The sequence below is a fragment of the Coregonus clupeaformis genome, unplaced genomic scaffold (genome assembly GCF_020615455.1).
Source record: "Coregonus clupeaformis isolate EN_2021a unplaced genomic scaffold, ASM2061545v1 scaf0495, whole genome shotgun sequence".
Taxonomy (NCBI): domain Eukaryota; kingdom Metazoa; phylum Chordata; class Actinopteri; order Salmoniformes; family Salmonidae; genus Coregonus; species Coregonus clupeaformis.
In genome coordinates, this window is record NW_025533950.1 from 287,152 (window position 1) to 311,872 (window position 24,721).

General features: G+C 42.5%; 1 protein-coding gene across 1 annotated transcript in view; it reads left to right on the top strand.

The window, feature by feature from the left end:
• Positions 1-15,082, top strand: part of marchf4 (membrane associated ring-CH-type finger 4) — a 33,548-nt gene extending 18,466 nt beyond the window's left edge. The window contains exon 4 of the mRNA XM_041868997.2: positions 14,292-15,082. Coding sequence (XP_041724931.1) covers positions 14,292-14,770 — 479 coding nt within the window. The 3' untranslated portion in view covers positions 14,771-15,082. The remainder of the gene's footprint in view (positions 1-14,291) is intronic.
• The last annotated feature ends 9,639 nt before the right edge of the window (positions 15,083-24,721 follow it).

Here is a 24,721-nt window from a genome sequence, read left to right on the forward strand (position 1 = left end):
TATAGTAAAGCCCCCTTTACTGGCTCAAATAGCCGACCTGTTACCAAGTAAACTTTTGGCAAAAATTGTGTTTGACCAAATACAATGATATTTTACTGTAAACAAATTGGCAACAGACTTTCAGCACGCTTATAGGGAAGAACATTCAACAAGCACAACACTTACACAAATTACTGATGATTGGCTGAGAGAAATTGATGATAAAAAGATTGTGGGGGCTGTTTTGTTAGACTTCAGTGCGGCTTTTGACATTATCGATCTTAGTCTGCTGCTGGAAAAACATATGTGTTATGGCTAAATATCCATCACTAGCCGTCTACCACCCGGTTACTCAACCCTGCAATCATACTGCTGAGTGGTGCAGTGGTCTAAGGCACTGCATCGCAGTGCTAGCTGTGCCACTAGAGATCCTGGTTCAAATCCAGGCTCTGTCGTAGCCAGCTGTGACCGGGAGACGCATGGTGCGGCGCACAATTGGTAAAAAATAAATAATGTATGCACTCACTAACTGTAAGTCGCTCTGGATAAGAGCGTCTGCTAAATGACTGAAAATGTAAAAATACTGTTAAATAGCCGGCTACCACCCGGTTACTCAACCCTGCACCTTAGAGGCTGCTGCCCTATGTACATAGACATGGAATCACTGGTCACTTTAATAATGGAACACTAGTCACCTTAATCATGTTTACATACTGCTTTACTCATCTCATATGTATATACTGTGTTCTATTCTACTGTATTTTAGTCAATGTCACTCCAATATTGCTCGTCCTAATATTTATATTTTTCTTAATTCCATTCTTTTACTTTGTAGATGTGTGTGTATTGTTGTGAATTATTAGATACTGCTGCACTATTGGAGCTAGGAACACAAGCATTTCGCTACACCCACAATAACATCTGCTAAATATGTGACCAATAAAATGTGATTTGATTCGATTTGAATTCTAAATTTGAAAACAGCCTTCTTGGTCCGTGTGCTGGGAAAAGGGGGTATTCTTGTTAATCAGGATGCCTACACCTCAAATCAAAATAAAATAAAATGTATTTATAAAGCCCCTTTTACATCAGCAGATGTCTCGAAGTGCTTATACAGAAACCCAGCCTAAAACCACAAACATAAAGCAATGCAGATGTAGAAGCACCTCTGCTGTTTCTACACTAGGTGGCAGCATAGGCCCCTCCAACCCAGCTCATCTTTAAATATTACATTTCTCCTTTTTGAAATGCAACTCCTGCAGGAAAACCACATCTGCTGAGAATATCTTTAAATGTGTAAGAACCTTCTGCCTTTTTTCTGGCCGTCATGGAGCCCATGTATATTCCATGTGATAAGTTGGATTTTGTTGGTCTTTACTTGTATAGAATCAAAGTTAACCTATTCCATTCCATCTATCATTGAAGAACCAGATAAAACATTTTAGCAGACATGTCATATGAAGGCGGTGGACATCCCATGGATATGGGAGATCCATAGTATGAATACATAGTTATTGTATACATTACGTTTATAAAACGTGTGAACGTGTAGGCTGAGCAGACATTTAACAGAGACACAAAAAACATAAAGGTCCTCTCCTAATGTACCAAAAGTCTGTGGATGATGTCATTGTAAATACATTGGAGAAGGACTGCCACTTAAGTACTGTGGTCAGTTTGTAAAACCTTGTGAATTAAAGCATAGTGGCTGGTGGGGCTCTACTTGGGGAGATTGGATCCACCGAAAGACCGAAGTAAGATGATTGGAGGCAAGATGATTGGAGGCAAGATGATTGGAGGCAAGATGATTGGATCTTAACTGTAATGGCAAACAAGTAATACTAATGACATCCTCTCCTAATCTGGACTCTTATTCATTTTACAGCAGGTTTGTAGTCACAAAAATAAATACAATGACATTGTACCCACCACTGTGACCTGTACGCTCTTGTTGGCTGGTCCTCACTACATGTTCGTCGTCAAACCCACTGGCTCCAGGCCATCTATAAATCACTGCTAGGCAAATCCCCGCCTTATCTTAGCTCATTGGTCACCATAGCAGCACCCACCCGTAGTCTGCGCTCCAGCAGGTATATCTCACTGGTCATTCCCAAAGCCAACACCTCCTTTGGCCGCCATTCCTTCCAGTTCTCTGCTGCCAATGACTGGAACGAATTGCAAAAATCTCTGAAGCTGGAGACTCTTATCTCCCTCAATAACTTTAAGCATCAGTTGTCAGAGCACCTTACCGATCACTGCACCTGTACACAGCCCATCTGAAATTAGCCCACCCAACTACCTCATCCCCATATTGTTATTTATTTTGCTCTTTTGCACCCCAGTATCTCTAGTTGCACATAATCTCTTGCACATCTAGCATTCCAGTGTTAATACTATTGTAATTATTTTGCACTATAGCCTATTTATTGCCTTACCTCCATAACTTGCTACATTTGCACACACTGTATATATATTTTCTGTTGTATTTTTGACTTTATGTTTTGTTTACCCCATATGTAACTCTGTGTTGTTGTTTTTATCGCACTGCTTTGCTTTATCTTGGCCAGGTCGCAGTTGTAAATGAGAACCTGTTCTCAACTGGCTTACCTGGTTAAATAAAGGTTAAATAAAAAAATAAATAAAAAATAGTATAGATCAATCCTTCCTTCACTCTCTCCCAAGCCAACATTTTTTATGTAACCTTTATTTAACTAGGCAAGTCAGTTAAGAACAAATTCTTATTTACAATGACGGCCTACCAAAAGCCAGCAGGGATGTAGCTCATTTGATTCGATTCCCACGGGGGGCCAGTATAAAAAATAAAATAATGTATGCACTCACTAACTGTAAGTCGCTCTGGATAAGAGCGTCTGCTAAATGACTAAAATGTAAATGTAAATACCTCCACACATCATATACCCTATACCTCCACACACAACATATACCCTATACCTCCACACACAACATATACCCTATACCTCCACACACAACATATACCCTATACCTCCACAACATATACCCTATACCTCCAGACAGAACATATACCCTATACCTCCAGACAGAACATATACCCTATACCTCCACAACATATACCCTATACCTCCACACATCATATACCCTATACCCCCACACAACATATACCCTATACCTCCACACAACATATACCCTATACCCCCAAACAACATATACCCTATACCTCCACACACAACATATACCCTATACCCCCACACAACATATACCCTCTACCTCCACACAACATATACCCTATACCCCCAAACAACATATACCCTATACCTCCACACACAACATATACCCTATACCTCCACACAACATATACCCTATACCTCCAAACAACATATACCCTATACCTCCACACACAACATATACCCTATACCTCCACACACAACATATACCCTATACTTCCACACACAACATATACCCTATACCTCCACAACATATACCCTATACCTCCACACAACATATACCCTATACCCCCACACAACATATACCCTATACCTCCACACACAACATATACCCTATACCTCCAGACACAACATATACCCTATACCTCCACAACATATACCCTATACCTCCACACATCATATACCCTATACCCCCACACAACATATACCCTATACCTCCACACAACATATACCCTATACCTCCAAAACATATACCCTATACCTCCAGACACAACATATACCCTATACCTCCACAACATATACCCTATACCTCCACACATCATATACCCTATACCCCCACACAACATATACCCTATACCTCCACACAACATATACCCTATACCCCCAAACAACATATACCCTATACCTCCACACACAACATATACCCTATACCCCCACACAACATATACCCTCTACCTCCACACAACATATACCCTATACCCCCAAACAACATATACCGTATACCTCCACACACAACATATACCCTATACCTCCACACAACATATACCCTATACCTCCACACAACATATACCCTATACCTCCACACACAACATATACCCTATACCTCCACACAACATATAACCTATACCTCCACACAACATATACCCTATACCTCCACACAACATATACCCTATACCTCCAGACACAACATATACCCTATACCTCCAGACACAACATATACCCTATACCTCCACAACATATACCCTATACCTCCACACATCATATACCCTATACCCCCACACATCATATACCCTATACCTCCACACACAACATATACCCTATACCTCCAGACACAACATATACCCTATACCTCCACACAACATATACCCTATACCCCCACACAACATATACCCTATACCTCCAGACACAACATATACCCTATCCCCCACACAACATATACCCTATACCCCCACACAACATATACCCTATACCTCCAGACACAACATATACCCTATACCCCCCACACAACATATACCCTATAACCTCCACACAACATATACCCTATACCTCCACAACATATACCCTATACCTCCAGACAACATATACCCTATACCCCCACACAACATATACCCTATACCCCCACACAACATATACCCTATACCCCCACACACAACATATACCCTATACCTCCACACAACATATACCCTATACCTCCACACAACATATACCCTATACCTCCACACAACATATACCCTATACCTCCACACACAACATATACCCTATTCCTCCACACAACATATACCCTATACCTCCACACACAACATATACCCTATACCTCCACACAACATATACCCTATACCTCCACACAACATATACCCTATACCTCCACACACAACATATACCCTATACCTCCACAACATATACCCTATACCTCCAGACAACATATACCCTATACCCCCAAACAACATATACCCTATACCTCCACACACAACATATACCCTATACCCCACACAACATATACCCTCTACCTCCACACAACATATACCCTATACCCCCAAACAACATATACCCTATACCTCCACACACAACATATACCCTATACCTCCACACAACATATACCCTATACCTCCACACAACATATACCCTATACCTCCAGACACAACATATACCCTATACCTCCACACACAACCTATACCCTATACCGCCACACAACATATACCCTATACCTCCACACAACATATACCCTATACCCCCACACAACATATACCCTATACCTCCACACACAACATATACCCTATACCACCACACAACATATACCCTATACCTCCACAACATATACCCTATACCTCCACACATCATATACCCTATACCCCACACAACATATACCCTATACCTCCACACAACATATACCCTATACCTCCAAAACATATACCCTATACCTCCAGACACAACATATACCCTATACCTCCACAACATATACCCTATACCTCCACACATCATATACCCTATACCCCCACACAACATATACCCTATACCTCCACACAACATATACCCTATACCCCCAAACAACATATATACCCTATACCTCCACACACAACATATACCCTATACCCCACACAACATATACCCTCTACCTCCACACAACATATACCCTATACCCCCAAACAACATATACCGTATACCTCCACACACAACATATACCCTATACCTCCACACAACATATACCCTATACCTCCACACAACATATACCCTATACCTCACACACAACATATACCCTATACCCCCACACAACATATAACCTATACCTCCACACAACATATACCCTATACCTCCACACAACATATACCCTATACCTCCAGACACAACATATACCCTATACCTCCAGACACAACATATACCCTATACCTCCACAACATATACCCTATACCTCCACACATCATATACCCTATACCCCCACACATCATATACCCTATACCTCCACACACAACATATACCCTATACCTCCAGACACAACATATACCCTATACCTCCACACAACATATACCCTATACCCCACACAACATATACCCTATACCTCCAGACACAACATATACCCTATACCCCCACACAACATATACCCTATACCCCCACACAACATATACCCTATACCTCCAGACACAACATATACCCTATACCCCCACACAACATATACCCTATACCTCCACACAACATATACCCTATACCTCCACAACATATACCCTATACCTCCAGACAACATATACCCTATACCCCCACACAACATATACCCTATACCCCCACACAACATATACCCTATACCCCCACACACAACATATACCCTATACCTCCACACAACATATACCCTATACCTCCACACAACATATACCCTATACCTCCACACAACATATACCCTATACCTCCACACACAACATATACCCTATTCCTCCACACAACATATACCCTATACCTCCACACACAACATATACCCTATACCTCCACACAACATATACCCTATACCTCCACACAACATATACCCTATACCTCCACACACAACATATACCCTATACCTCCACAACATATACCCTATACCTCCAGACAACATATACCCTATACCCCCACACAACATATACCCTATACCTCCACACAACATATACCCTATACCTTCACACACAACATATACCCTATACCTCCACTACATATACCCTATACCTCCAGACAACATATACCCTATACCCCCACACAACATATACCCTATACCCCCACACAACATATACCCTATACCCCCACACACAACATATACCCTATACCTCCACACACAACATATACCCTATACCCCCACACAACATATACCCTATACCTCCAGACACAACATATACCCTATACCCCCACACAACATATACCCTATACCTCCACACAACATATACCCTATACCTCCACACAACATATACCCTATACCTCCACAACATATACCCTATACCTCCAGACAACATATACCCTATACCTCCACACACAACATATACCCTATACCTCCACACAACATATACCCTATACCTCCAGACACAACATATACACTATACCTCCACACAACATATACCCTATACCTCCACACAACATATACCCTATACCTCCACACACAACATATACCCTATACCTCCACAACATATACCCTATACCTCCAGACAACATATACCCTATACCCCCACACAACATATACCCTATACCTCCACACAACATATACCCTATACCTCCACACACAACATATACCCTATACCTCCACAACATATACCCTATACCTCCAGACAACATATACCCTATACCCCCACACAACATATACCCTATACCCCCACACAACATATACCCTATACCCCCACACACAACATATACCCTATACCTCCACACAACATATACCCTATACCTCCACACAACATATACCCTATACCTCCACACAACATATACCCTATACCTCCAGACACAACATATACCCTATACCTCCACAACATATACCCTATACCCCCACACAACATATACCCTATACCTCCACACACAACATATACCCTATACCTCCACACAACATATACCCTATACCTCCAGACACAACATATACCCTATACCTCCACAACATATACCCTATACCTCCACACAACATATACCCTATACCTCCACACAACATATACCCTATACCTCCACACACAACATATACCCTATACCTCCACACACAACATTTACCCTATACCTCCACACACAACATATACCCTATACCCCCAGACACAACATATACCCTATACCCCCACACAACATATACCCTATACCTCCAGACACAACATATACCCTATACCTCCACACACAACATATACCCTATACCTCCACACAACATATACCCTATACCTCCACAACATATACCCTATACCTCCACACAACATATACCCTATACCTCCACAACATATACCCTATACCTCCACACACAACATATACCCTATACCTCCACACACAACATATACCCTATACCTCCACACACAACATATACCCTATACCTCCACACAACATATACCCTATACCTCCACACAACATATACCCTATACCTCCACACACAACATATACCCTATACCTCCACACACAACATATACCCTATACCTCCACACAACATATACCCTATACCTCCACACAACATATACCCTATACCTCCACACACAACATATACCCTATACCTCCACACAACATATACCCTATACCTCCACACACAACATATACCTCCACACATCATATACCCTATACCTCCACACACAACATATACCCAGTGGTCCTCTGTAGCTCAATTGGTAGAGCATGGCGCTTGTAACGCCAGGGTAGTGGGTTCGATCCCCGGGACCGCCCATACGTAAAAATGTATGCACACATGACTGTACGCGTAGGTCTCCCTTCCGAGTAGTGTTTGTAGGCCTTTGACTGGAAAAGTTTCTTGCAGCTTGGTTAGGGCTTCATTGATGCTTGTGAATTCCATCCACTGCGTTCCCCTTCCATACATAGCAATGCCAGGAAGCGGAGCTGAGATTTAATCCCCTCTTCATCTGATTGGAAGGTATTCTTTGCTTCTTTTTCTCAGCTTAGCAGACAGGTCCTGGACGACTCGAATGGTCTGGCCTTGGATTTTGATCTCCTTTCCCCCTTGTGCCTTCAGAATGTTCACTTTGGTTTGATAGTTCCATAGTTTGAAGGTTACAATGCGTGGGTATTTAGCGTTCTTCTGTTTCACGCCGATCCTGTGGCATCGTTCCAGATCTTCTGGTGATAAACCCACATCAAGTTCCTCTATCACTTCGACCAAGTAGTTGAAAAGGTCTCCTTTTTCCATCCTCATAGACTAGACGAAACAAAGTAAATGTACAGTTGAAGTCAGAAGTTTACGTACACTTAGGTTGGAGTCATTAAAACTCGTTTTTTAACCACTCCACAAATGTCTTGTTAACAAACTATAGTTTTGGCAAGTCGGTTAGGACATCTACTTTGTGCATGACACAAGTAATTTTTCCAACAATTGTTTAAAGACAGATTATTTCACTTATACTTCACTGTATCACAATTCCAGTGGGTCAGGTTACATTGGCTTCTGATAGGCTAATTGACATCATTTGAGTCAATTGGAGGTGTACGTGTGGATGTATTTCAAGGCCTACCTTCAAACTCAGTGCCTCTTTGCTTGACATCATTGGAAAATCAAAAGAAATCAGCCAAGACCTCAGAAAAAAAATCGTAGACCTCCACAAGTCTGGTTCATCCTTGGGAGCAATTTCCAAACGCCTGAAGGTACCACGTTCATCTGTACAAACAATAGTACGCAAGTATAAACACCATGGGACCACGCAGCAGTCATACCGCTCAGGAAGGAGACGTGTTCTGTCTCCTAGAGATGAACATACTTTGGTGCGAAAAGTGAAAATCAATCCCAGAACAACAGCAAAGGACCTTGTGAAGATGCTGGAGGAAACAGGTACAAAAGTATCTATATCCACAGTAAAACAAATCCTATATCGACATAACCTGAAAGGCCGCTCAGCAAGGAAGAAGCCACTACTCCAAAACTGGCATAAAAATAGAACTGTTTGGCCATTATGTTTGGAGGAAAAAGGGGATTGCTTGCAAGCCGAAGAACACCATCCCAACCGTGAAGCACGGGGGTAGCAGCATCATGCTGTGGGGGTACTTTGCTGCAGGAGGGACTTTTTTTTTTTGAGGAAGGAAAATTATGTGGATATATTGAAGCAATATCTCAAGACATCAGTCAGGAAGTTAAAACTTGGTCGCAAATGGGGTCTTGGGGCGGCGCGCAATTGGCCCAGCGTTGTCCAGGGTAGGGGAGGGAATGGCCGGCAAGGATGTAGCTCAGTTGATAGAGCATGGCGTTTGCAACGCCAGGGTTGTCGGTTCGATTCCCACAGGGGGTATGAAAAAATAAATAATGTATGCACTAACTAACTGTAAGTCGCTCTGGAAGTAAATGTAAATGTCTTCCAAATGGACAATGACCCCAAACATACTTCCAAAGTTGTGGCAAAATGGCTTAAGGACAACAAAGTCAAGGTATTGGAGTGGCCATCACAAAGCCCTGACCTCAATCCTATAGGAAATGTGTGGGCAGAACTGAAAAAACGTGTGCAGGCAAGGAGGCCTACAAACCTGACTCAGTTACACCAGCTCTGTCAGGAGGAATGGGACAAAATTCACCCAACTTATTGTGGGAAGCTTGTGGAAGGCTACCCGAAACGTTTGACCCAAGTTAAACAATTTAAAGGCAATGCTACCAAATACTAATAGAGTGTATGTAAACTTCTGACCCACTGGGAATGTGATGAAAGAAATAAAAGCTGAAAGAAATCATTCTCTCTACTATTATTCTGACATTTCACATTCTTAAAATAAAGTGGTGATCCTAACTGACCTAAGACAGGGAATTTTTACAAGGATTAAATGTCAGGAATTGTGAAAAACTGAGTTTAAATGTATTTGGCTAAGGTGTATGGAAACTTCCGACTCCAACTGTATATCTGGGACACTCAAATTAGTGTGATATGTTACGTTTGGTATGGTTACATAAGACTGAAGGTTACTTAAGGCAAAAGCGAAAGTCGGGTGGTTGGTCGGGGTGGATGGGAGAGCGTATAACGGGTGGTTGGTCGGGGTGGATGGGAGAGCGTATAATGGGTGGTTGGTTGAGGTGGATGGGAGAGCGTATAACGGGTGGTTGGTTGAGGTGGATGGGAGAGCGTATAACGGGTGGTTGGTTGAGGTGGATGGGAGAGCGTATAACGGGTGGTTGGTTGAGGTGGATGGGAGAGCGTATAACGGGTGGTTGGTTGAGGTGGATGGGAGAGCGTATAACGGGTGGTTGGTTGAGGTGGATGGGAGAGCGTATAACGCAAACGTCTAGCAACGTAAAGGTTGCATGTTTGAATCGCCTCACGGACAACTTTAGCATTTTAGATAATTAGCAACTTTGTAACTACTTTTTAGCTACTTTACAACTACTTAGCATGTTAGCTAACCCTTCCCCTATACATATACCCTATACCTTAGCATGTTAGCTAACCCTTCCCCTATACATATACCCTATACCTTAACCATGTTAGCTAACCCTTCCCCTAACCCCAACCTTAACCCTGTTAGCTAACCCTTCCCCTAACCCCAACCTGAACCCTGTTAGCTAAACCTTCCCCTAACCACAACCTTAACCCTGTTAGCTAACCCTTCCCCTAACCCCAACCTGAACCCTGTTAGCTAACCCTTCCCCTAACCCCAACCTTAACCCTGTTAGCTAGCCCTTCCCCTATACATATACCCTATACCTTAGCATGTTAGCTAACCCTTCCCCTAACCCCAACCTTAACCCTGTTAGCTAACCCTTCCCCTAACCCCAACCTTAACCCTGTTAGCTAACCCTTCCCCTAACCCCAACCTTAACCCTGTTAGCTAACCCTTCCCCTAACCCCAACCTTAACCCTGTTAGCTAGCCCTTCCCCTATACATATACCCTATACCTTAGCATGTTAGCTAACCCTTCCCCTAACCCCAACCTTAACCCTGTTAGCTAACCCTTCCCCTAACCCCAACCTTAACCCTGTTAGCTAACCCTTCCCCTAACCCCAACCTGAACCCTGTTAGCTAACCCTTCCCCTAACCCCAACCTGAACCCTGTTAGCTAACCCTTCCCCTATACATATACCCTATACCTTAGCATGTTAGCTAACCCTTCCCCTAACCCCAACCTTAACCCTGTTAGCTAACCCTTCCCCTAACCCCAACCTGAACCCTGTTAGCTAGCCCTTCCCCTATACATATACCCTATACCTTAGCATGTTAGCTAACCCTTCCCCTAACCCCAACCTTAACCCTGTTAGCTAACCCTTCCCCTAACCCCAACCTTAACCCTGTTAGCGAACCCTTCCCCTTACCTCAACCTTAACCCTGTTAGCTAGCCCTTCCCCTATACATATACCCTATACCTTAGCATGTTAGCTAACCCTTCCCCTAACCCCAACCTTAACCCTGTTAGCTAACCCTTCCCCTAACCCCAACATTAACCCTGTTAGCTAACCCTTCTTAACCTTATGTCATGACTTCCTCCGAAGCTGCCTCCTCTCCTGGTTCAGGCTTCGGCGTTCGTCATCACCGGCCTTCTAGCCACTGCCGCTCCTCATCTCATCATTCCATTTGTTTTGTCTTGTTTATTACACACACCTGGTTCATATCCCCTCATCAGTACCTGTATAAGTGTTCCCTCTGCCCCCCTTGTCCTTGTGGGTGATTGTTTAATGTGAGGAGAGAGTAGCTGAGTAGTTGAGCTCAGTGTATTTTGTATTGCCGGGGTATATTTTCCCCGTGTGCCTGTTTTGTTCCAGTGCGCCTGTTTTGCACACTGGACTGGTTGACGCTATTCTGGGTAACGCTGTATTACGGAATAAACTCTGTATTCTGTGATTTACGCTCCTGCGCCTGACTCCTTCAAATCACGCATCACACCTTAACCCTTTAACCTTAACCCCTAACCCCTAGAGCTAGCTAACGTTAGCGTTAGCCACCTAGCCATCTAACTAACGTTAGCAACAACAAATTGGAATTTGTAACATATTGTACATTTTGCTGATCCATAACATATAGTAAAAATTGTAATATCATACGAATTGTAATTTGTAACATATATGAAATGGATGATGGACATCAACAAATTAATACATACCATACGAAACGTAACATATCATACTAAATGATGTGTGCGACGATTTACGTACAGAATAACACGAAATGCTCTGAGACCAAGTTGCGTCTTCCGGTAAGGACTATTCTCATGTTTCGTCTCATTCTGTTTTCTTGCTGGTCCAATTAATCTTCTAAAGTTTGCAACTTTGTTTCCTAAATGCTCATTTTGTTGTCTTGTTCATTCACCTTGTTGTGCGTGACTTAGGCGATAGACTCTCCTTTATTTTAGAGCGAATCTACTTTTTTAACAACAGATTGTAGTAGTTTGTTGTGGTGAGCGTTGAGGGTATTAGCTGTGTTTCCTGGATAGCATTATAATTGTTCATTACTCCACTCCAAGTTGCTCCTTGTCTTTTTCTTTGGGGAAGCCCATGGCTTGTTGGATTATTTTCTCTGCGCTGTTTTACAAACTGATTGGGTCGCTGTTGTACAAAACTAATCACACACTCTCCCAGTTGCGTGAGGATATGTTGATTTATCAAGTTGAGGCTTGATTTCAACTTTGTCTGGTTTCTACATACATCCACAGTTTCGTTGGTACAGACAGAGCTACTCCCCATGCATCATTTACATTACATTTTAGTCATTTAGCAGACGCTCTTATCCAGAGCGACTTACAGGAGCAATTAGGGTTAAGTGCCTTGCTCAAGGGCACATCGACAGATTTTTCACCTAGTCGGCTCGGGGATTAGAACCAGCGACCTTTCGGTAACTGGCACAATCACTCTTAACCACTAAGCTACCTGCCGCCCCATCAACAACCAATGCTCCAACATTCTGAGGGTGGATCAATAAGCAATTTTTAAAAAACTGTGATGAGATATTATTGGGAAACCCTCTGTACGAAATATTTCACCTGTGGAAATCCCAGAACATACATGTTTGCGTGTCACAAACAGCGTATAGTATCATATTTATAAGTTCTTATGGGAATGTGTATGGATCATATCAGAGCCATTTCCTTCATATGATATTATCTATATGCATGCATCGGCAAACACATTAAAACCACTGGATGCTATTTACCGTTGTGCACTCAGGTTTATCACGGGGTGATAGTTACAAAACTCATCACTGTTTCCTATATCAACATGTGGGTTGGGCCTCTCTATCTGTGAGGCGAGAGCAACATGCCCTCCTGTTTATTTATAAAGCACTTCTTTTAAAACTACCTCCATATATATCATCATTAATTTCCACTAGATATACTAATTTTAAAACCAGATCACAGATGTGGATGACATTAGAGACTCCTGTGGTCTCCACATAGTTGGGTAGGACTGCCTTCAGTTCCTTTGCACCTTATTCATGGAACAAACTGCAGATCCAACTTAAGTTAGACACTCTGGTGTCCCTTGCCCATTTTGAAAATGTTATGGAGGATCAATATGATGTTGTCTGTGACTGTTTCTGTTGAATTGTGTTTTTTGTTTTGTATGTTTGAAATGTTCTTGTCTGTATGTCTAAAACAGTACATGTCAACATGTTTACACAGGGCACAGCCGTAAAAGAGATCCAGGTCTCAGTCTGTTTTTTCCCTGTTAAAATAAAGATGTATTTATGTGTGTCTAGATTTCTTTATGTAGTAAGACGCCACTCTGTGCTTCTGATTGTTTAATGCAGGATTATCGGACTAATGATCATATCTCTTATCTTCCCCTGCAGCTCTAATCATCCATGAAGGACCTTCAGTGTTCCGTATCTTTAACCGGTGGCAGGCTGTCAACCAGCAGTGGAAGGTTCTCAACTACGACAAGACCACTGACAGGGAGGACCTGAAGAGAGCAGCCACAGTGCGGACCCTCTCTCAGCCTCGGTCTGGCCAGAGGAACCAGCCTGGGACAGAATCTCAGCCTCGGTCTGGCCAGAGGAACCAGCCTGGGAGGGAACTGGGACGGTCCTCTTCCACCTCCCCTCTGGCTGCCGCCACCACAGCACCGGACCTATATACAGCATCACCAGCCCCAGGGATAGGGCTGGTTCCACACGGTTCCACTGAGCAGGCCAGTGAGACAGCTGGACCAGACCAACACTGCGCTGCCTACAATATCCTCCAGCTCCTCAGCCACCTGAGGCAGCCAGAGGCCCACGGCCACCCCAGCCACAGCACCCGGGAGCTGGTCATGAGAGTCACTACAGTCTGAGGCTCCGACTGAGGCCTTGTCAGGGAGAGACTTGACATTGACATGGAAGGCCTTGGTCTAAAAGGACCAACAATGCTCTTGTTTGTTTCAAATGCACCTTTGATGACCTTAAAGACAGTTTGAAATGTACTGGGGGTAGGGGCTGGTCCAACTCAAGGTGTCATAAAAATGCCCCCCTCTCTCCAACATATTTTTTTCTTCTCATGACCCCCCCTGCGGGAACGTCTGTGGGAGGTGGGGGGTCTCTGTCTGTAATAAAGCCCTTTTGTGGGGAAAAACTCATTCTGATTGGCTGGGCGTGGCTCCCAAGTGGGTGGGCCTATTCCCTCCCAGGCCCACCCATGGCTGTGCCCCTGCCCAGTCATGTGAAATCCATAGATTAGGGCCTAATACATTTATTTAAATTGACTGATTTCCTTATATGAACTGTAACTCAGTAAAATCTTTGAAATTGTTGCATGTTTTGTGTTCATGCCACATATAAATGGTAAAACATTTAAAAAGTGAAATGACAAATATTTAGGCTATATTGAAGTGTTATTCAAATGACATTTTCACTGCAGTTTACAGTCTAGAGTAGGATTGAACTCACTTGAAAACAGAATGCATTGAAACAAAATGCATTGAAACTAAATGCATTGAAACAAAATGCATTGAAACAAAATGCATTGAAACAGAATGCATTGAAACAAAATGCATTGAAACAAAATGCATTGAAACAGAATGCATTGAAACAGAATGCATTGAAACAGAATGCATTGCAATGTGGTGTAGGCTAGTCTAGGGAGGTCATGAGAGTCACGACAGTCTGAGACTCTGACTGAGGCTAGTCTAGGGAGCAGCGTTTCGGTCAGCCGGTAATTGCCAGCTTTTGGCCAATAAAATTATTTAAAAAGCTGATAAATAAAATTGTAGTCTGGCCAAATTGTCCGGGGCTGCTGAGGCGAGCCAGGGCAAAGGCTACTGTTGATTGTGAAGATGGAGGCTTTTTTAATTGAAGTAAAACTAAAGTTTGAGAGTAGGACTATATTGAAAATCCTGTGACCATTTAGTTGCATTTTGCGACCAGTTGACTTGGCTGTGCGGAAATTAAATTGGGGGCCTATTGGTCTAAAACCATGATTTGGTCAAACAGTAAAGCACATTATCCTCATGTAATGAAAGTGTTTGCCTGCCCCTGTTCCCCTGTGCCCTGTTCCCCTGTTCCCCTGATCCCCTGTTCTCCTGTTCCCCTGATCCCCTGTTCCCCTGTGCCCCTGTTCCCCTGTTCCCCTGATCCCCTGTTCTCCTGTTCCCCTGTTCCCCTGATCCCTTGTTCCCCTGTTCCCCTGTTCCCCTGTTCCCCTGATCCCCTGTACTCCTGTTCCCCTGTTCCCCTGATCCCCTGTACTCCTGTTCCCCTGTTCCCCTGATCCCCTGTTCCCCTGATCCCCTGTTCCCCTGATCCCCTGTTCTCCTGTTCCCCTGTGCCCCTGTTCTCCTGTTCCCCTGTTCCCCTGTTCCCCTGTTCCCCTGATCCCCTGTTCCCCTGTTCCCCTGTTCCCCTGTTCCCCTGTTCCCCTGTTCCCCTGGTCCCCTGTGCCCCTGTTCTCCTGTTCCCCTGATCCCCTGTTCCCCTGTTCCCCTGATCCCCTGATCCCCTGATCCCCTGTTCCCCGGTTCCCCTGTGCCCCTGTTCCACTGTGAGCCACTCTCTGTCTCTCCTTTCCTGGGGGAGTTTAGAGTTAGTGATGTGTTTTGAGTTTCCGCTCAGGTGGTGAATCAGACTATGATATTGGAGCACATAAAGGTAAATTCATCTCTGTTGACCAAGAGTAAAGCTGAACATTCGGGAGCCCTATTGTAACTGATAACAGCAGCATGACAATCATTAGGCTGAATCACAACATGACAAGATGAAACAACTTATTTCTTCAATAATATCTCAGTAGTCGATTACATGTTTTAATAAAGCACTGATAATTACTTTATAAAATGTTAGGCCTACTCATTTTTTTCTATTGCGTGATGACGCAAAAAAGTTTTTTTGCTTAACAAGTCACATAATAAGTTGCATGGACTCACTCTGTGTGCAATAATAGTGTTTAACATGATTTCTGAATGACTACCTCATCTCTGTACACCACACGTACAGTTATCTATAAGGTCCCTCAGTCAAAAAGTGGATTTCAAACACAGTTTCAACCACAAAGACTAGGGAGGTTTTCCAATGGCTCGCAAAGAAGGGCACCTATTGGTAGATTTTTTTTTTTTTTAAAGCAGACATTGAATATCCCTTTAAGTATGGTGAAGTTATTAATTACGTTTTGGATGGTGTATCAATACACCCAGTCACTACAAAGATACAGGCGTCCTTCCTAACTCAGTTGCCGGAGAGGAAAGAAACCGCTCAGCAATTTCACCATGAGGCCAATGGTGACTTTAAAACCTTACAGAGTTTAATGGCTGTGATAGGAGAAAACTGAGGATGGATCAGCAACATTGTAGTTACTCCACAATACTAGCCTAAAGGACAGAGTGAAAAGAAGGAAGCCTGTACAGAATACAAATATTCCAAAACATGTTGGATTTGCCTCCAAGAAATGTGGCAAAGAAATAAACTGTATGTCCTGAATACAAAGCGTTACATTTGGCGGCAAATCCAACACAACACATCACTGAGTACCACTCTTCATATTTTCAAGCATGGTGGTGGCTGCATCATGTTATGGGGATGCTTGTCATCGGCAAGGACCAGGGAGTTTTTTTAGGATAAAAAGAAATGGAATAGAGCCAAGCACAGGCAAAATCCGAGAAAAATCTGGTTCAGTCTGCTTTCCAACAGACACTTGGAGACAAATACACCTTTCAGCAGGACAATAACCTAAAACACAAGGCCAAATCTACACTGGAGTTGCTTACCAAGATGACATTTAATGTTCCTGAGTGGCATAGTTACAGTTTTGACTTAAATCGGCTTGACAATCTATGGCAAGACTCGAAAATGGCTGTCTAGCAATGATCAACAACCAACAAGACAGAGCTTGAAGAATTAAAAAAATAAAATAATGTGCAACTATTGTACAATTCAGGTGTGCAAAGCTCTTAGAGACTTAACCAGAAAGGTGATTCTAACATGTATTGACTCAGGGGGTTGAATACTTCTCTAATCAAGATATATTAGTGTTTTATAATTTTGCTTCCACTTTGACATTACAGAATATTTTGAGATATACACAGTGGGGAAAAAAGTATTTAGTCAGCCACCGATTGTGCAAGTTCTCACACTTAAAAAGATGAGAGAGGCCTGTAATTTTCATCATAGGTACACGTCAACTATGACAGACAAATTGAGGAAAAAAAATCCAGAAAATCACATTGTAGGATTTTTAATGAATTTACTTGCAAATTATGGTGGAAAATAAGTATTTGGTCACATACAAACAAGCAAGATTTCTGGCTCTCACAGACCTGTAACTTCTTCTTTAAGAGGCTCCTCTGTCCTCCACTCGTTACCTGTATTAATGGCACCTGTTTGAACTTGTTATCAGTATAAAAGACACCTTTCCACAACCTCAAACAGTCACACTCCAAACTCCACTATGGCCAAGACCAAAGAGCTGTCAAAGGACACCAGAAACAAAATTGTAGACCTGCACCAGGCTGGGAAGACTGAATCTGCAATAGGTAAGCAGCTTGGTTTGAAGAAATCAACTGTGGGAGCAATTATTAGGAAATGGAAGACATACAAGACGAATGATAATCTCACTCGATCTGGGGCTCCACGCAAGATCTCACCCCGTGGGGTCAAAATGATTTTAAGAACGGTGAGCAAAAATCAGAACCACAAGGGGGGACCTAGTGAATGACCTGCAGAGAGCTGGGACCAAAGTAACAAAGCCTACCATCAGTAACACACTACGCCGCCATGGACTCAAATCCTGCAGTGCAGACGTGTCCCCCTGCTTAAGCCAGTGCATGTCCAGGCCCGTCTGAAGTTTGCTAGAGTGCATTTGGATGATCCAGAAGAGGATTGGGAGAATGTCATATGTTCAGATGAAACCAAAATAGAATTTTTTGGTAAAAACTCAACTCGTCGTGTTTGGAGGACAAAGAATGCTGAGTTGCATCCAAAGAACACCATACCTACTGTGAAGCATGGGGGTGGAAACATCATGCTTTGGGGCTGTTTTTCTGCAAAGGGACCAGGACGACTGAAAAGAATGAATGGGGCCATGTATCGTGAGATCATGGGCATTGAAGATGAAACGTGGCTGGGTCTTTCAGCATGACAATGATCCCAAACACACCGCCCGGGCAACGAAGGAGTGGCTTCGTAAGAAGCATTTCAAGGTCCTGGAGTGGCCTAGCCAGTCTATAGATCTCAACCACATAGAAAATCTTTGGAGGGAGTTGAAAGTCTGTGTTGCCCAGCGACAGCACCAAAACATCACTGCTCTAGAGGAGATCTGCATGGAGGAATGGGCCAAAATACCAGCAACAGTGTGTGAAAACCTTGTGAAGACTTACAGAAAACGTTTGACCTGTGTCATTGCCAACAAAGGGTATATAACAAAGTATTGAGAAACTTTTGTTATTGACCAAATACTTATTTTCCACCATAATTTGCAAATAAATTCATTAAAAAACCTTACAATGTAATTTTCTGGATTTTTTTTCCTCATTTTGTCTGTCATAGTTGACGTGTCCCTATGATGAAAATTACAGGCCTCTCTCATCTTTTTAAGTGGGAGAACTTGCACAATTGGTGGCTGACTAAATACTTATTTTCCCCAACTGTATATAGCAGTCTGTAACACTGGTCCTTTACTAGTCCTGTATTAACAGACCTATATAGCAGTCTGTAACACTGGTCCTTTACTAGTCCTGTATTAACAGACCTATATAGCAGTCTGTAACACTGGTCCTTTACTAGTCCTGTATTAGTGGACCTATATAGCAGTCTGTAACACTGGGCCTTTACTAGTCCTGTATTAACAGACCTATATAGCAGTCTGTAACACTGGTCCTTTACTAGTCCTGTATTAACAGACCTATATAGCAGTCTGTAACACTGGTCCTTTACTAGTCCTGTATTAGTGGACCTATATAGCAGTCTGTAACACTGGTCCTTTACTAGTCCTGTATTAGTGGACCTATATAGCAGTCTGTAACACTGGTCCTTTACTAGTCCTGTATTAGTGGACCTATATAGCAGTCTGTAACACTGGTCCTTTACTAGTCCTGTATTAGTGGACCTATATAGCAGTCTGTAACACTGGTCCTTTACTAGTCCTGTATTAGTGGACCTATATAGCAGTCTGTAACACTGGTCCTTTACTAGTCCTGTATTAGTGGACCTATATAGCAGTCTGTAACACTGGTCCTTTACTAGTCCTGTATTAGTGGACCTATATAGCAGTCTGTAACACTGGGCCTTTACTAGTCCTGTATTAGTGGACCTATATAGCAGTCTGTAACACTGGGCCTTTACTAGTCCTGTATTAACAGACCTATATAGCAGTCTGTAACACTGGTCCTTTACTAGTCCTGTATTAGTGGACCTATATAGCAGTCTGTAACACTGGGCCTTTACTAGTCCTGTATTAACAGACCTATATAGCAGTCTGTAACACTGGGCCTTTACTAGTCCTGTATTAACAGACCTATATAGCAGTCTGTAACACTGGGCCTTTACTAGTCCTGTATTAACAGACCTATATAGCAGTCTGTAACACTGGTCCTTTACTAGTCCTGTATTAACAGACCTATATAGCAGTCTGTAACACTGGGCCTTTACTAGTCCTGTATTAACAGACCTATATAGCAGTCTGTAACACTGGTCCTTTACTAGTCCTGTATTAGTGGACCTATATAGCAGTCTGTAACACTGGTCCTTTACTAGTCCTGTATTAGTGGACCTATATAGCAGTCTGTAACACTGGTCCTTTACTAGTCCTGTATTAGTGGACCTATATAGCAGTCTGTAACACTGGTCCTTTACTAGTCCTGTATTAACAGACCTATATAGCAGTCTGTAACACTGGGCCTTTACTAGTCCTGTATTAGTGGACCTATATAGCAGTCTGTAACACTGGTCCTTTACTAGTCCTGTATTAGTGGACCTATATAGCAGTCTGTAACACTGGGCCTTTACTAGTCCTGTATTAACAGACCTATATAGCAGTCTGTAACACTGGGCCTTTACTAGTCCTGTATTAGTGGACCTATATAGCAGTCTGTAACACTGGTCCTTTACTAGTCCTGTATTAACAGACCTATATAGCAGTCTGTAACACTGGTCCTTTACTAGTCCTGTATTAGTGGACCTATATAGCAGTCTGTAACACTGGGCCTTTACTAGTCCTGTATTAGTGGACCTATATAGCAGTCTGTAACACTGGTCCTTTACTAGTCCTGTATTAACAGACCTATATAGCAGTCTGTAACACTGGTCCTTTACTAGTCCTGTATTAACAGACCTATATAGCAGTCTGTAACACTGGGCCTTTACTAGTCCTGTATTAACAGACATATATAGCAGTCTGTAACACTGGTCCTTTACTAGTCCTGTATTAGTGGACCTATATAGCAGTCTGTAACACTGGTCCTTTACTAGTCCTGTATTAGTGGACCTATATAGCAGTCTGTAACACTGGTCCTTTACTAGTCCTGTATTAGTGGACCTATATAGCAGTCTGTAACACTGGTCCTTTACTAGTCCTGTATTAACAGACCTATATAGCAGTCTGTAACACTGGGCCTTTACTAGTCCTGTATTAGTGGACCTATATAGCAGTCTGTAACACTGGTCCTTTACTAGTCCTGTATTAGTGGACCTATATAGCAGTCTGTAACACTGGGCCTTTACTAGTCCTGTATTAACAGACCTATATAGCAGTCTGTAACACTGGTCCTTTACTAGTCCTGTATTAACAGACCTATATAGCAGTCTGTAACACTGGTCCTTTACTAGTCCTGTATTAACAGACCTATATAGCAGTCTGTAACACTGGTCCTTTACTAGTCCTGTATTAACAGACCTATATAGCAGTCTGTAACACTGGTCCTTTACTAGTCCTGTATTAGTGGACCTATATAGCAGTCTGTAACACTGGGCCTTTACTAGTCCTGTATTAGTGGACCTATATAGCAGTCTGTAACACTGGTCCTTTACTAGTCCTGTATTAACAGACCTATATAGCAGTCTGTAACACTGGTCCTTTACTAGTCCTGTATTAGTGGACCTATATAGCAGTCTGTAACACTGGGCATTTACTAGTCCTGTATTAGTGGACCTATATAGCAGTCTGTAACACTGGTCCTTTACTAGTCCTGTATTAACAGACCTATATAGCAGTCTGTAACACTGGTCCTTTACTAGTCCTGTATTAACAGACCTATATAGCAGTCTGTAACACTGGTCCTTTACTAGTCCTGTATTAACAGACCTATATAGCAGTCTGTAACACTGGGCCTTTACTAGTCCTGTATTAGTGGACCTATATAGCAGTCTGTAACACTGGTCCTTTACTAGTCCTGTATTAGTGGACCTATATAGCAGTCTGTAACACTGGGCCTTTACTAGTCCTGTATTAGTGGACCTATATAGCAGTCTGTAACACTGGTCCTTTACTAGTCCTGTATTAGTGGACCTATATAGCAGTCTGTAACACTGGGCCTTTACTAGTCCTGTATTAGTGGACCTATATAGCAGTCTGTAACACTGGTCCTTTACTAGTCCTGTATTAACAGACCTATATAGCAGTCTGTAACACTGGTCCTTTACTAGTCCTGTATTAGTGGACCTATATAGCAGTCTGTAACACTGGGCCTTTACTAGTCCTGTATTAGTGGACCTATATAGCAGTCTGTAACACTGGTCCTTTACTAGGCCTGTATTAGTGGACCTATATAGCAGTCTGTAACACTGGGCCTTTACTAGTCCTGTATTAGTGGACCTATATAGCAGTCTGTAACACTGGTCCTTTACTAGTCCTGTATAAACAGACCTATATAGCAGTCTGTAACACTGGTCCTTTACTAGTCCTGTATTAGTGGACCTATATAGCAGTCTGTAACACTGGGCCTTTACTAGTCCTGTATTAACAGACCTATATAGCAGTCTGTAACACTGGTCCTTTACTAGTCCTGTATTAGTGGACCTATATAGCAGTCTGTAACACTGGTCCTTTACTAGTCCTGTATTAGTGGACCTATATAGCAGTCTGTAACACTGGTCCTTTACTAGTCCTGTATTAGTGGACCTATATAGCAGTCTGTAACACTGGTCCTTTACTAGTCCTGTATTAGTGGACCTATATAGCAGTCTGTAACACTGGGCCTTTACTAGTCCTGTATTAGTGGACCTATATAGCAGTCTGTAACACTGGGCCTTTACTAGTCCTGTATTAACAGACCTATATAGCAGTCTGTAACACTGGTCCTTTACTAGTCCTGTATTAGTGGACCTATATAGCAGTCTGTAACACTGGTCCTTTACTAGTCCTATATTAACAGACCTATATAGCAGTCTGTAACACTGGGCCTTTACTAGTCCTGTATTAGTGGACCTATATAGCAGTCTGTAACACTGGTCCTTTACTAGTCCTGTATTAGTGGACCTATATAGCAGTCTGTAACACTGGTCCTTTACTAGTCCTGTATTAACAGACCTATATAGCAGTCTGTAACACTGGTCCTTTACTAGTCCTGTATTAGTGGACCTATATAGCAGTCTGTAACACTGGTCCTTTACTAGTCCTGTATTAGTGGACCTATATAGCAGTCTGTAACACTGGTCCTTTACTAGTCCTGTATTAGTGGACCTATATAGCAGTCTGTAACACTGGTCATTTACTAGTCCTGTATTAACAGACCTATATAGCAGTCTGTAACACTGGTCCTTTACTAGTCCTGTATTAGTGGACCTATATAGCAGTCTGTAACACTGGGCCTTTACTAGTCCTGTATTAGTGGACCTATATAGCAGTCTGTAACACTGGGCCTTTACTAGTCCTGTATTAGTGGACCTATATAGCAGTCTGTAACACTGGGCCTTTACTAGTCCTGTATTAGTGGACCTATATAGCAGTCTGTAACACTGGGCCTTTACTAGTCCTGTATTAACAGACCTATATAGCAGTCTGTAACACTGGTCCTTTACTAGTCCTGTATTAACAGACCTATATAGCAGTCTGTAACACTGGGCCTTTACTAGTCCTGTATTAACAGACCTATATAGCAGTCTGTAACACTGGGCCTTTACTAGTCCTGTATTAACAGACCTATATAGCAGTCTGTAACACTGGTCCTTTACTAGTCCTGTATTAACAGACCTATATAGCAGTCTGTAACACTGGGCCTTTACTAGTCCTGTATTAACAGACCTATATAGCAGTCTGTAACACTGGGCCTTTACTAGTCCTGTATTAACAGACCTATATAGCAGTCTGTAACACTGGGCCTTTACTAGTCCTGTATTAGTGGACCTATATAGCAGTCTGTAACACTGGGCCTTTACTAGTCCTGTATTAGTGGACCTATATAGACGTCTGTATCACTGGGCCTTTACTAGTCCTGTATTAACAGACCTATATAGCAGTCTGTAACACTGGGCCTTTACTAGTCCTGTATTAGTGGACCTATATAGCAGTCTGTAACACTGGGCCTTTACTAGTCCTGTATTAACAGACCTATATAGCAGTCTGTAACACTGGTCCTTTACTTGTCCTGTATTAGTGGACCTATATAGCAGTCTGTAACACTGGGCCTTTACTAGTCCTGTATTAACAGACCTATATAGCAGTCTGTAACACTGGGCCTTTACTAGTCCTGTATTAACAGACCTATATAGCAGTCTGTAACACTGGGCCTTTACTAGTCCTGTATTAGTGGACCTATATAGCAGTCTGTAACACTGGGCCTTTACTAGTCCTGTATTAACAGACCTATATAGCAGTCTGTAACACT